The following is a 14,721-nucleotide window of genomic DNA, read 5'->3' as shown; positions in this document are numbered from 1 at the left end:
GTCCAAGTATAGGTTGAAAGCAGTTATAGCAGGGAGAGTTCCAGAGTTGGTCAGCAGGGTTGAGATTGATCCATCAGTCCCAACGTGGGCAGGGGATCCGGAACGGGGGATGGCTCTGTGCCGTGAGGTTGTTAAGGAATCCAGCTGGTGGGCAGCTTTCCATCTGCAGCATGTGACTTCCATCTCTGGGTCTGTGATAGCTGATCTCTCAGCCAGCAGCAAGGAAGAAAGGTTGGAGGGCAAGCAGCTTTCTGTAAAGAAAAATAATAAAAGTGATCTGGAAGTTGCATACATCACTTCTACCCACATCTTATTAGTCAGAACTTGGTCATCTGGCTATACCTGGCTACTGGGAAAGCTGCCAGGCGTCGTCTCTAGTTGGGCAGCCATTTATCTAGCAGGAAGGGGAAGGCTTCTCTTAGGAAAGCGAGGAAGGGAGGGCTGGATCCTGGAGCATCTCAGCACCTGTGCTGCACCTCTGATGCTTTGACGGCTTCCACAGCCCTCAGGACTGAGGCCAGATGGCTCTGGGTGGTTTCTGGGGCTCATAGTGATCTGGCCTCCGTTTCTCTCTCCAGCTTCACTCACCCTCTACCCAGCAAAGTCCCTGGTGACTTGTTACATTTCCAATGTGCCTCCACCTCTGCTGCTTCTCCTCCCATTCCCCCAAATCTTCTTCACCCTACTGGGTTTAGGACCCTTGGTGTGCAGGGCCTCTTCCTGAGTGTGCGCTTACTGAGGGCAGGCAACGTGTCCTGGCATGGTACCTCACCATCCACAGTGGGTACTCAGTACATGCTTGCAAGTAACTGTGTCGCTGGTGTGTTTGCAGCATAGCAGAGGAACAGCCACCCCCAGTAGAGCAGGTGGTAGTGGGTGCCTGCCTTTTTGCTGAGTTGTCTCTAATCCTTTGCACTTGTACCCTGCTAGCCAAGCTGAGCAGTTCGCTGTGTCTGGACACAGTCAGTTTGAGCTCTGTGCCTCTACTGTCCGTCTCTGGCAAAAGAGTCTAAGGGCGGATGCCGCCTCCTCCATGAAGCCGTCCTTGTCTTCTGCACCCCTGCCAGTGGGTAGGGTCTCTTTTGCCTTTTGATTTTGTTTACATTTTGCTTATGGCCCTTACCGCATTGTAACTTGTAATGTAGATAATGGACTCATTGCTCACACTTCTCCCCCAAATAGTGAAGTACGTGCTGTTTCAAGATTGGTTGCTAGCTGACGATGGCATATCTCTTGCAATACTTACCACTTTCGTGCATGAAGGCATCCCCTAAATGTTGAGTGGAATTGTTTCAGCCTCTTGCAAACTGTAAATAAGCTAATCTTTAGAAAAGGATCTTTCTTTAGATGTCAGTAAAATGGAGCAGCATTGTGGGGAATCAGATTAACAAAGGTTTACTGAATGCTCACGGTGCCCCAAAGACCAGCTTCCTGTCCTCCTGTCCTTGGAGTATGAGATGCCATGAGCAAGACAGACTTGCCTCGCACCTCCTACAGCTTAGGGCACAGTGACCTGCCAGCCTGGAGGCCTCCCGAGTGCTCTTCTCACAGCAGTGTGGCCTAGGCAGGTGTTTCAGCTCACTCAGCCCTAGATTGCTCCCAGGTAACACGGGACTGATACTCCTGCTGTGCAGGTTGTATGAGCAGCTGTTTGTCCAGCATCTAAAGTGCGGTGGCGTCCCTGGAGTCACTCCCTGGCTGGCATGCTAACACATCTCGGCAGGAGTGGTCAGAGTGGCAGCCACACTGCAGCCACCACCCAGAGGATGGGGAGAAGACTGTGGGGCAGTGGTCACTTGGAGAAATTATTAATTTGACTCAGTTCTTTATTTAGACTTGTTATTAACCCATTTATTTCTATGTTTAAGGAAAATCCTAGACATCATTGTGTTGAAATACAAATCATCGCCACAAAAATCTCATTGGGTTGACGTTAAATATTAGATACTAGAACATAAGGGCAAGGGATTTGACGGAGCTGTAGAACAAATTCTGTAGTCTTAAACAGTGTGGAATGTTTACCTATATGATTTTATTGTTGGTTATATAGTTTTAAAAGACCAAATAAGTAGTTTAAATAGTTTTAAAAGACCAAAATAAATAGCTCGCTGACTTTTAAATCAGCATAACCAGACAGGAGCCTGGGAAGCACTTGCCAATTGTTTGCTTGTTTTCTGTATAAAATCATCCGGGCTCCTGCAGAGAAGGAATCTCAGCCTGTGCCTCAACCACAGCAAAGCTGCTTTCTGGGCCTGCTGGCCTACACTCAGACGTAGTGAATAGACTTCCTGGTGTTGCTATTATGGACTGTAGGTCACAGCAGAGTTCTTCATACACAGATATCTACCCTGAAGTCCGCTGGTGATGTGGGACCCTGGGGCTGTGCCAGCTGATGCCGGCTCTGGGACCCACATCCTGAGGCAGGAGCACATGCTTGGGCACATGCAGCACACGGATGCCACCAGGCCTCTGACAGCCTGTCACTTTGGCATATGAATCTTGCTTTTTGGGTCATCATTTCAACCAGAATCTGTCCACTGAGCAGAAGACTGGTCCATTTGCTTCTCTTTAGGCATTCTAGAAGTGATCGTTTTGAAACAACGCCTCCGTCTCTAGTTGAGACGGCGAGGTGTAAATGGTTCCACAGGGGCAAGCTGATGAGAAGCACAGAGTGATGGAGTCTTTTCGTAGCCAGTAGTAATGCATAGATTCTTTTCTCCAAAGGTGGTTATTTTCTAGTCCAACCCCTTAAAGTGTGGTATTGCTGGGCCTCAAAATTCCTTCCTTTCATAGTGGTCTGGTACCACTGAAATGTCTGCATTTTTTTGTGTCTTGCTCAAGTTCAGAACTTGGTCAAATTGACTTTATCAACTTACAGCCACATTGTCTTACATACCAATAAGTTCAGAACACTATTAAGTGAGCTGTATGTGTATACTTTTGGTAAGAATGCATGTTCATTCTGTTTTTCTTTGAAGGAATCTGAAACTTGCCCACCCTTTGGAATATTTCATGACACTACATCATGAGCGACAGTAAATGTGACAGTCAGTTTTACAGTGTGCAAGTGGCAGACTCAACCTTCACTGTCCTAAAACGTTACCAGCAGCTGAAACCAATTGGCTCTGGGGCCCAAGGGATTGTTTGGTAAGTATGGTCTGTTTTAATAGCGTGGATTGAGTTTTTGCTGTAATAAAAAGTAAAACTAAAGTGTCAGGATTTAGAAACATTGATGATTGAAAAAAAAACTCTGTTATAGGTTTATGAGCTAAATTGAATCAACTGCTTGCTCTAGTTCTGTGTAGTCAGGCTGTAGGGTACAAACCCATATTCTTAGAATGCTGCAGGAACTTAAATAGGTAGCAAGTTTTCTTTTTTGTTTGTTTCTTTTTTCTTTCATTTTTTTTCATTTCTCCTGTCATTATGATATCAGAGGTAATAGGTATGACAGTGAGTTGTAACAGAAATTTGGAGTTTTATTCATTTCTTCATCATGGCCACCTTTTCCCCCCCCTCCCCCTTTTATTCCCAATCACTCCTATTCATTTCTAGGCGCCATCATTGCAGTGCCTTGCCATTCATTGGCAGGATGAGGCCAGTCAGTGTCATTGTCACTCCATGGATTAACCAGGAAGGGATGCCGTGTGAGGGGTTGGGCTGGCCGTCTCTTCCTTGGTGTCTCACTTCAACTGTGTGTCCAGCCCAGAACGTCAGAATCGTTAGTCTGACCCTGAACGTTAGTCTCTTGCATGGTAAGACGGTCAGCCGCGGCGTCACGGGCCAGCTCAAGGTAAAGCTCTTCACGTGTTTCCTAGACTGCAGTTATCAGCACGTCCCACACTTTTTACCCCGTATTTTTATGGGCAGAACTTTTTCTTTTTTTTTTTTCTTTTTCTTTTTCTTTTTTTGGTCAGTGAAAACAGGATTACCTTTGTGCCTAAAGAAACCGTGATGCAGTTAAACATCCGACGTTTACAGCTAGTAGGCAGAGGGGATTTGAGATAAAAGAAAACTCTTTTGGATGGTCTAGTAGAGTAGTTTACATTTCCTTGTAGAGATGTTGGGTTTGGAGAATCTTTAACAATGATTTTTAACTGATCATCTGTTGCAGAGACCTATGATCAGGGAAACAGTTGTTTTTTTCAGCCCTGGCAGCTGAAGGCCCTGGGAGCTAAGAGGAAATTGCAGTCCAGAGCTTCTTTGAGAAACTGAGGCGGGAAAGGGACTGTTTGGAAGTAATGCCCAGCTTGCATCTAAAGTAATGGTGATCTTAACTTCCCAATGCCACATGCTGTATTGGCACTTAAATCCAGTGTGCCAGAAGAAGTTTTAAAGTTGGCCAGGCACGGTGGCTCATGCCTGTAATCTCAGCACTTTGGGAGGCCAAGGTGGGCAGGTCACGAGGTCAAGAGATCGAGACCATCCTGGCCAACATGGTGAAACCCCGTCTTTGCTAAAAATACCGAAATTAGCCAGGTGTGGTGGCACACACCTGTAGTCCCAGCTACTCAGGAGGCTGAGGCAGGAGAATCACTTGAACCTGGGAGGCGGAGGTTGCAGTGAGCCAGGATTGTGCCACTGCACTCCAGCCTGGGCGACAGAGCGAGACTCCATCTCAAAAAAAAAAAAAAAAAAAAAAAATGTTTTAAAGTCAGTGGATGATGGTTCAAATTAGGAAACTTTGATGATAATGGAAAGTTGTAAACAACAAAACATTCTTTTGGTTTATAATCCATCTCCTGTTTGGAATTAGATGATAATTTGACAGATAATTTGATGTGTGCATGCCAGAGAGAGAAAAAGGAGAGAGGGAGCAAGAAGGGAGAAATATCGGCGGTCTTGGGGAGTTGTTTGTGGCTGTAGACGGTAGGTGTTTTATTTATTTATTTTTTTGAGACAGAGTCTTGCTTTGTCACCAGGCTGGAGTGCAGTGGCGCGAACTCGGCTCACTGCAACCTCCGTCTCCTGGGTTCAAGCAGTTCTCCTGCCTCAGCCTCCCGGTAGCTGGGACTACAGGTGCTTGCCACCACACCCAGCTAATATTTGTATTTTTAGTAGAGATGGGGTTTCTCCATGTTGGCCAGGATGGTCTCGATCTCTTGACCTCATGATCCACCCACCTTGGCCTCCCAAAGTGCTAGGATTACAGGCGTGAGCCACTGTGCCCGGCCTACAGGTAGCTGTTTTAAATATGTGCTTCATTTCTCCCAGCTGGCATGTCATTCACTTGCTTTTGAAGGTTGGTAGTAATGTGAATAGTGTATGTTGTAGAATCACCATGAGCTCTGCCATAACCCTCACTGGTGGTGAAATGAAGGACTAGGAAGGCTCACTTGCTTCTCCCATCTCACAGGGTGTTGGTGGTAGGCCTGGGACCAAAACAGGCTGTGGGCCTTTGGGACCTTATTGCCTGTACCACAGAGAGACTTGTTGAAGACTCTGAACCACTGATGCTGTGATAGGACAAGGCCTCTGACCCCAACCTCTGTTTAGAATCTTAGTAATAATGAATGAATATTCACTAAACACCTATTAAACGATTTTCAGTTAATTGCATTTATCTCTGTAAGACAATTGTTATATTCAAGAACAGTTTCAATTTTTATAGCTATAACTGACTTTCAGTTTTATGGTATCCTTCTATCTTGTGTTCTAATAGGGAAGGTAAACACTTTGTAAGTGATTCTAGCTTCCTTTCCCCCTTTCTCTTTTCTCTGTATCCTTCACCAGGCTATGAGGCACCAAGTAGCACTGGGAAATAGTCTAGTTATGGCACATTCCCGTTTCAAAAAAGAAAAAAAAGCTTGCTTTTCCAAAAATAAGCTCAACAGTAGATTAGCTAACACTTTGACAAGAGGAATTGGATTTTCTATCATATTTCATATTAAAATATTGGCGTTATATAGTTAATTGATGATCTAAAACTTCCTTTTGTCACTATTATACTTGAAAATCATCTGTCAGTGATTCTTTGGGGGGTGTAGCATGCAGGATAATGGTCCTGCCTGAGATGTCCACGTCCTAATCTCTGGAATGTGTATGTTTCTTTACATGGCAAGAGGAATTTAGCAGTTGTGATTACATTAATGGTCTTGAGATGGGGGGGTTATCCCAGGTTTAGCTGGGTGGGTCCTTCTTACGAAAGGGAGACAGGAGGGTCGTAGTCAGAGATGTGATGACAGAGCGAAGTTTGGAGTGATGTGAGGCCACAACCAAGCAATACAGGAAGCCTCCAACCAGCTGAGAGAAGCAGGGAGCAGACTACCCCCAGAGCCTGCAGAAGGAGCCACGCAGCCCTGCTTACCTCTTGAGGCATAAGATGCATTTTGGACTTCTCACCTCCAGAACTGTAAGATAGTAAAATCTGTGTTGCTTTAAAGCAGTAAATTTGTGATTATTTGTTACAATAGCAGTAGGAAACTAATTCACAAGCATGTGTATTTTTACATTTTTGAGAAATATAATAGCAACAGTGTATGGTTTATGCAACTAGTTAATCTCCTATTTAAATTAGAGCTTTATGAAGGGCAGGTGTGCAGATAAACCAACGTGCAGGTAGGGCCTGTGACCTGTACAGGATTAAATGGAAGAGCTGGAAGCAGAAGAAAATATTCTGGTTCCTAATTTTGAATTGTTTTTATAGTTGTCTTTGATTTATTTGTTTTTGTTCCTTTAAAAATGTTAGTAAAATTTATTAGGAAATAAGTTTTTAAAATTTAAAATATTTTATTTTTGAGACAGAGTCTTGCTCCATCACCTGGCTGGGGTGCAGTGGCGCGATCTTGGCTCACGGCAGCCTCCGCCTCCCAGGTTCAAAGCGATTCTCCTGCCTCAGCCTCCCGAGTAGCTGGGACTACAGGTGTGCGCCACCACACCCAGCTAATTGTTTGTATTTTAGTAGAGATGGGGTTTCACCATGTTGGCCAGGATGGTCTCCATCTCTTGATCTCGTGATCCGCCCACCTTGGCCTCCCGAAGTCCTGGGATTACAGGTGTGAGCCACCGCGCCCGGCCTAAAATAAGTTTTAAAATATAATTTTGAAGTATTCATAAATATCAACTGTTATAGTACAATTAAGTAATTGTAAGATTTTGAAGCTCTAGTGGGGAAAATGTGTGTACATTTATTTCATACATATATTCAGTTTTTCTTTCTCCTTCAAAAATCTCAATTTTGGCCAAAATAGTAAAGATTATTTGTTTTATGAAACCGTTCTATGAAATGTTTAACCTTTAAAAAAGTGTTTAATATTGAGTCTGCCAGTACTTAGAAGTAACAGTTACAGCCTTAACATGAAATAATTGGTATAGCATGTTCCTTTTTGTATCCTCAAGTTCTGTACAAACATGAGTACTAGCCTGTTCTTAACATGGTTTATTTTCTATTAATATAAATAAATAAAAACATAACAATGTTCACAACAAAATTTCTGTGATAAAGGAGACGTGGTTTGAGGCATAGGATGGCTGTGATTTGAGTTCTGAGTCCAGCTCTTTTCCTCAGAGAAGAGTTCTTTGTGACCAGGGCAAATCAGTTTCTTTATGGGCCTTAATGTTTTCACCTGTGAAATGAGTGCTTTGGAACTTCTCATTTAAGATGGTGGCCCAAACACCTGTACAAAGATAAGAGGGCAGTAATGAGTGGAAGAGAGTTTTAACAAATTTATGAAATGTAGAAAGTAGTTTGAATCTTGTGATACAGATAAAACAGCAGATAAAGTGAGAATAAGTAGCTGAAGTATGTGCATAAGGAAGAGAACCTAGCTATAGTAAAACTACAGAGGCTGTGGGCATAGAGATGACAATAAAGAAGAGATGAAATGAGTGGCTAAAACTAGGGCTGTTAATTAAAAGTGTGCCTGTGAAACGGCTGTGCCAGTTTTCTCCCAACGTTCCCCCTGTCCCCCATGCTCAGCATTTTCCCCTAGAGAGCTAGTAAGTTAGTGAGGAGTTACTAGGTCAGGATCTGGGGAAGCACACAAGCCTAGTGAGGGGAGCTTCAGCATGTGGGGCTGTCTTTCCCTTAGGGGCATTTGAAAATTCTGGAAGGGGCTGCTAAGAGAGTGTTTTGGACTGCCTTGTGGCTAGGAGACAGGGATTAGAGTCCAGGGCCCTCTAATACTGCATAGCAAACTTCTTTTGCCTTGTATTGGGACCAACAAAAGGCTGCTTCCTAGAAGTAAAGGTAACTCAGAGATTGGCCGTTACAGGCACTGCCACTCAGCTTCAGATTATCATCTCATTTGCTGAACTTGCATGGCGGTAAACAAAAATTGCTAGTGCCCCCATGTACCTAGTAGAAATAAATTTAAATTCTTTGTGGAGGAAGACAGCGTCGTATTAGATAAAATTATTTCTAGATAGCAAAAAGTTTTACACGTGCAAGGCCCAGTCTAGGCACACAAGGAGATATGACAACATGAATAAAATCCTGCAGAAACAGCAGACAAAAGAAACAGATCCATAGGAGATATTGGCATTATTAGATCCACATTTTTAAATAGCTATGATGTTACATTCAAGGTGATAAAGGCAAGATTAAAAGTTTTGGAGGAGAAATGAAAACTTTTAAGAGGAATAAATCAAAATTCTAGAAGTAAAAACTATAGTAATTGAATTATGAATTTAATGTGTTTAACAGCATACTAGATATAACTGAAGAGAGATTTAGTGACCTGGAGGAGAGGTCAGCAAAAAGTTTCCAGAATGAAAGCTGCAGAGGCAGAAATGGTAGAAGAGCCCAAAAGAGAGAAGGTGTTAGTTTTCTATTGCTGCATAATGCATTAATACAAACTTGGTTGTTTAAAACAACACCCATTGATGATCTCATAGTTCTATAGTCAGAAACGTGGGTGGGTTTGCCTGGGTTCTTTGCCCAGCATCTCACAAAGCTGAAGTCAAGATTTCGACTGGGCTGGGCTCGGCTCACAGATGGAGGTTCTGGAAGGGTATCTGCTTCCAAGCTCATTCAGGCTGTTGGCAGAGTCTAGTTCCTTACCGCTTTAGGTCTGTGGTTCCCAATCTCTTGATCTCTTTCAGTCAGGCGCTGCTGTCTGCTCCTAGAGGCTGCGTATTTAACTTCTCAAGTGACCTCCTCCATCTTAAAGGCAGCAGTGGCATGCCCAGTCCTTCCCATACTCACATCTCCCTGACTTTCCACCCTTCCATGAGCCAGAGCAAACTCTGCCTTTAAAGGGCTCTCGTGATAAGAATAGGCCCACCTGGATAATCTGCCTTTTGTTAAATTAATGAGTACGTTTAGCCCCTTTGCAAGATGCAGGGTCAGTATATGTACGCCTCCCCCGGCAAAATTGCATATTTATATACTAGCAGCATATAGAAAATGAAAATTTGAAAAGGATACCATTTAAAATAGGACAAAAACTTTTACATTATCATATCTGGAGGAAAAATCTAACAATATGAAAGACTCGTATACAAAAAGCTAAAAAAATTAGAAGAAATAAAACTGAAATGGTGGGATATCTGATTTTCATGAGTTAGAATATTTACCACCATAAAGGTCAGTTTTCAGACTTGTCTAGAGTGATTGCGATCAAATCTCAATAGTCTTAAAAAACAAAGAAATGAACAAACTGATTTTAAAATTTATATGTAAAAATAAGAACCCTAGAATGGTCAAGACACCCATTAAGAAGGGAGGAACACTCCCTCTGCCAGGTGTGAAGACTCACCAGAAAGCTGGTGATTAAGGAGAAACAGTGGACCAACCTTGAAACAGAATCATGCATGTGTGGGCTTCTGACTTACAGCAGTGGTGACCTTGTGGAGCAATGAGGAAAGGATAGTCTTTTAAATAAATAGACATAGGAATGTTCATGTGGAAAAAAGTGAAATTTGACCCCAACCTCATATACACAAAAATCAACGTCAGTTGAATTGCTGTAAATGTATAAGGCAAACCAGTAAAGCTATTTGAAGATAATATAAGAGAATGTCTTCATGATCTTTGGGGTAGGGAAGGACTCCCTTAAACACAACATAAAAAGACCTTTATCTGGTGGATGTGGTGGCTCATGCCTATAATTCCAGAACTTTGGGAGGCCAAGGTGGGAGGATCGCTTGAGGCCAGGAGTTCAAGACCAGCCTGGCCAACATAATGAGAACCCCCCATCTCTAAAAAAAAAAAAAATCATAGAAGATTGATAAATTTTGTACTAAAATCAAGTAATGTTGTTTATTTTAAAAAACCAAGATCAAGAAACTGAAAAGATAAGCATAGATGTGAGAAGATATATGACTGAAAAAAAATCTCTTGTTCAGAATATGTAAAGAACAGTCAAGAAGATTATAAAGATAGACAGACAAATAGTCAACAGGTTGTCACAGGAGGATACCCAAATAACCTATAAACAGGAAAAAGTGCTCAATGTCATTATTCATCAAGATAGTGCAGTTTAAAACTGCAATGAAATACCGTTACACACTCAGCAGAATGGTTAAAAACTAAGCTGTTGGTGATACCAAGTGCTGGTAAGGATGTGGAACCACCCAGAGGCAGCCCTCAGATGTGACCCCTCGTGCACTGCTGGCAGTTCTACAAATTTGTAGAACCGCTTTGGCAAAGAGTTTGACATTATCTACTGAAATACAATGGATACATTCCCACTCTTAGTTGTCTGCTCATCAGAAACACCTGCATAGGGGATCCAGAGCTGCGTACAGGAATGGTGATGACCGTGTGTTCTGTAATTGATTGAAAACTAAAAACAACTGAAATATCTATCAATGTAATGAGATATAGTTATACAAAGGCATCTTACAGCAATGATGGAATGAGTTACAGCTACATACAATGGAGTACAACAATGGATGAGTCCCATAATACTGAGCCAAAGAAGTCAGACACAGAAGATTTCAAAAAACAGGCCAAAAAAACTGGGAGCTCCGGGTGCATGTTTTAGCTGGTAAAGCGAGAAAGTGATTATCGTACATGTCAAAGCAGTTTATCGCTGCTGGACAGGAGGGACGGTAATTAGTTGGGGGTGTGAGAGGCTTTTGGGATACAAAAAAAGAAGCAAAGGAATCAGTAGAGCATCAGGCATAAGCCTTCTCACCGTCAGCACTCAGTGTGGAAATCAGTGGAACAGTGCCTTCAAAGTTCTCACAGAAAATTGATTCTAAACTCAGAAAATATATTATCAATCAAGGGTGAGGGCAGAGCAATACCATCTATCTTCCATGCACCTTTTCTGAGGAAATTCCTTGAGGATGTACTCCAGCAAGAGAGGCAACACAAGAACGCAATACAAGAAGCAGTGGGGACTGTGAAAAGAAATCTCAGGATGGTGGCTGCATGGCAGGTCTTAAGGAATCTGCAAGAAGAGCGTCTGCAAATCATGTGGGGGAGATGCCAGACAACAATAATGTGAGAAGCTAGGAAGTGCCAGTGATAGGCTAAAACTGGCATTTTTTATTAGTTAAAACTGATCTAAAATAATAATCTAGAATATAATAAAATAATCTATTATTTATTAGAAATGTGTGGGGAAAACTAGAAAAAATCATAGTCTAATTATAAAACAAATAAAAAGGACACGATGTTTGAACAGTTGATGAAATACAAGAAAAGAGAATCCTTTGTCCTTGATCCCGGAAATAGTCTTACCCTCTTATGAGTGGCAGCAAGAGCCATGTGATCTTTAGAAAATGAAATGTAATCCCAGCTCTGGCAGTTAGTGATATTTGCATGTGTACACACACACACCTACACTCCATGTATTGATTTTCAACTTCTAGAAACATCCTAAAGAAGAAATACAGAAGACTTAGTTATAAATATATGATAAATGGAGGAGAAAGGAATGGAATAGTCACATTTTACATATGCAGAAGTCAAGACGTTCCCTTCAGAGTTGAAGAAGCATGAGGATTAGGGATGTTACTTACAGACGTGACCAGGGAAAACCCAAAAAGCAGAAAGCAGAACAACAAAAAAATAGGAGGTGTTGGGGATTTCAAGGAAGTGGCTAACTACTCAGTTTTCATAGTGGGGAGTAGGTAAATCATTTCTAAAGTTGATAAATGAAGAGACAGTGATAAAAATGCATTCTTTGAGTGACCACAATAACCAAAACCAGGAGTAATTGAAGATGGTTCCTCATGGAGCTGAGCTACAAGTGAGGAAGCTTATGCCCACTCAGATGCTTAGACCTGGTCCATTTGCCTCGTTTTAGCCAAAAACTTTTTTAAAATGACAAATAAAAATTGTATATATTTATCATGTCCAGCATATTGTTGTGAAATATGTATACATTATGGACTAGCTAAATTGAGTGAATTAACATATGCATTACCTCACATACTTTTTAAAAATTTCTGAAGAGAACTTAAAATCTACTCTTAGCAATTTTCAAGAATACAATACGTTGTTATTAACTGCAGTCACCATATCTCACAGTAGACCTCCTGACCTTATTCCTCCTATCTAACTGAAATTTTGGACAAAAACTTTTGATACCAAAAATGTGTGTCTGTTTTCAAATTCTTTTTTTCTTTTCTTTTCTTTCTTTCTTTCTTTTTTTTTTTTTTTTTTTTTGAGACCCTGGGCAACAGGGTCTCAGTCTGTCACCCAGGCTGGGGTGCAGTGGAGGGATCACTGCTCACTGCAGTCTCGACCCCGGCTCAAGCAATCCTCCCACCTCAGTCCTCTGAGTAACTGGGACTACAGACATGCACCACCACACTCAGCTAATCTTTGTAAGGTTTCACCGTATTGCCCAGGCTGGTCTCAAACTCCTGGGCTCAAGCGATCTGCCTGCCTTGGCCTCCCAAAGTGCTGGGAATACAGTCATGAGCCACCACACCTGGCCTATTTTCAAATTCTTGAGTCTGAGAAGTATATAAGTATAAATACATACATGGCTACATGTACGTTAATGACTCGTTTCACAAATGGATATATCTTCATCATTTTATAATTCATGTAAATGGTTCAATTTGCATATGAGCCTGTGGATTTACATATATATATAGACAGACATGTAATATAAACTGAATTAAAGTAAGGTAGCTTCTTAACCAAACGCTACAGCAGATAGCCTTCAACTTTAAAACAGATTCAATTAAGTTCAAGTTGTTTGGCAAAAAGCATTAATAGAAGAGAATAAATGTAAACAATGTTATAAACTCAATGGAATAAAGAAATAGAAACAATATTTAAATCAGTGCTTAGGTTCTCAACGGTGGCCTTTAGTAGCTGTTAGCCCTCATGAGTAGCCCAGAGGTGATAACACAAATGATACTATTTAGTACCAGTTTGAAACCTAAAAATGTGCAATCAGGCTACTTGATTTTTCGTGTCTATTTTCTGGAGGAAAATGAACAGAATTTCAACAGGAAACGAGATGCTGGAAACACAGCCTGTAGATTTTATTCTTACTATAGTAGTAGGAGGAGATATTTCTAAAAGAACTTTTTATAGCAGTTGCTTACGTTAGAGATTTTGTATCTTGAACATTTACCATGAGCTGAAATTTTGGCTTCATTTCTTTCTAGATACTGTTATCTGGGAAAAAAACACAGTGACTCAAAATTTAGATTTATTCTCCTCATGAACTCAACCATTTCCTCTACTGTGATATTCCAAAATATACACATTTTAAGACGGGAAACAGTGACTTTGTTTCCAACTTCTTGTCAGGTTTAAACTGAAGATTTCATTTCTTGACTGGTTTTATACACTCTATATTAAATTACCTGGTTTTGAATATAATCTAAACTATGAAACCTTGGTGTGTGAAGGATTGCTGAACCCCATCTTAACTGTGGCTGAAATGTGTCTCTGCAAAGGAGTTAGTCCATGCTGTAGTCTTAGCCAACTCACTCTGCTCTTCATATGTGCAAGTACCTTGAATGGAAATAAGCAGATTTTTCCTTGTTACTTATTAAAAAGATAATATATTCAATGTATGTTCTGGCATTGCTATATTTTCCAAAACCATTCTAATGGATTGTGCATTATATTTCCTAATTCTAGTGCTGCATTTGATACAGTTCTTGGGATAAATGTTGCAGTCAAGAAACTAAGCCGTCCTTTTCAGAACCAAACTCATGCAAAGAGAGCTTATCGTGAACTCGTCCTCTTAAAATGTGTCAATCATAAAAATGTAAGTGATGTGTGTGTGTTGTCTATGTGCTTCCATATTGTCAATAATGTGGTCATCTTCAGACCTAGGATAAGTTAAGGATAAAAGTAGCTATTAACATTGGTTTTTGGTTTTTTGTTTTTTGTTTTTTTGTCGCCCAGGCTGGAGTGCAGTGGTGCGATCTCGGCTCTCTGCAAGCTCTGCCCTCCCGGGTTGACGCCATTCTCCTGCCTCAGCCTCCCGAGTAGCTGGGACTACAGGCGCCCACCACCACGCCCGGCTAATTTTTTGTATTTTTAGTAGAGACAGGGTTTCACCGTGTTAATCAGGATGGTCTTGATCTCCTGGTCTCATGATCCACCTGCCTCAGCCTCCCAAAGTGCTAGGATTACAGGAGTGAGCCACCGTGCCCCGCCTATTTTTTATTGATAACATTCTTTTTTTTTTTTTTGAGACAGAGTCTCGCTCAGTCGCCCAGGCTGGAGGGCAGTGGCGGGATCTCAGCTCGCTGCAAGCTCCGCCTCCCAGGTTCACACCATTCTCCTGCCTCAGCCTGCTGAGTAGCTGGGACTACAGGCGCCCGCCACCACGCCTGGCTAATTTTTTGTATTTT

The 14,721-nt window shown here is 41.7% G+C and overlaps 1 protein-coding gene across 5 annotated transcripts in view; it reads left to right on the top strand.

Moving 5' to 3' along the window:
- The first annotated feature begins 2,978 nt into the window (after positions 1 to 2,978).
- MAPK9 (mitogen-activated protein kinase 9) overlaps positions 2,979 to 14,721 on the top strand; it is a 45,908-nt gene continuing 34,165 nt past the window's right edge. For 4 of the 5 annotated variants that reach the window (XM_032158942.2, XM_032158947.2, XM_032158941.2 and 1 more), the window contains exons 1-2: positions 2,979 to 3,147; positions 14,000 to 14,129. In XM_032158942.2, coding sequence (XP_032014833.1) covers positions 3,026 to 3,147; positions 14,000 to 14,129 — 252 coding nt within the window. In that variant the 5' untranslated portion in view covers positions 2,979 to 3,025. Of the gene's footprint in view, positions 3,148 to 3,641; positions 3,791 to 13,999; positions 14,130 to 14,721 lie in introns of those variants that run through there. The other variant, XM_058440233.1, reaches the window with a different exon arrangement.

Source organism: Hylobates moloch, unplaced genomic scaffold (genome assembly GCF_009828535.3).
Source record: "Hylobates moloch isolate HMO894 unplaced genomic scaffold, HMol_V3 SCAFFOLD_6, whole genome shotgun sequence".
NCBI classification, from domain to species: domain Eukaryota; kingdom Metazoa; phylum Chordata; class Mammalia; order Primates; family Hylobatidae; genus Hylobates; species Hylobates moloch.
The sequence above is the reverse complement of the archived record's forward strand: the minus strand, read 5'-3'. Positions and strand labels throughout refer to the sequence as shown.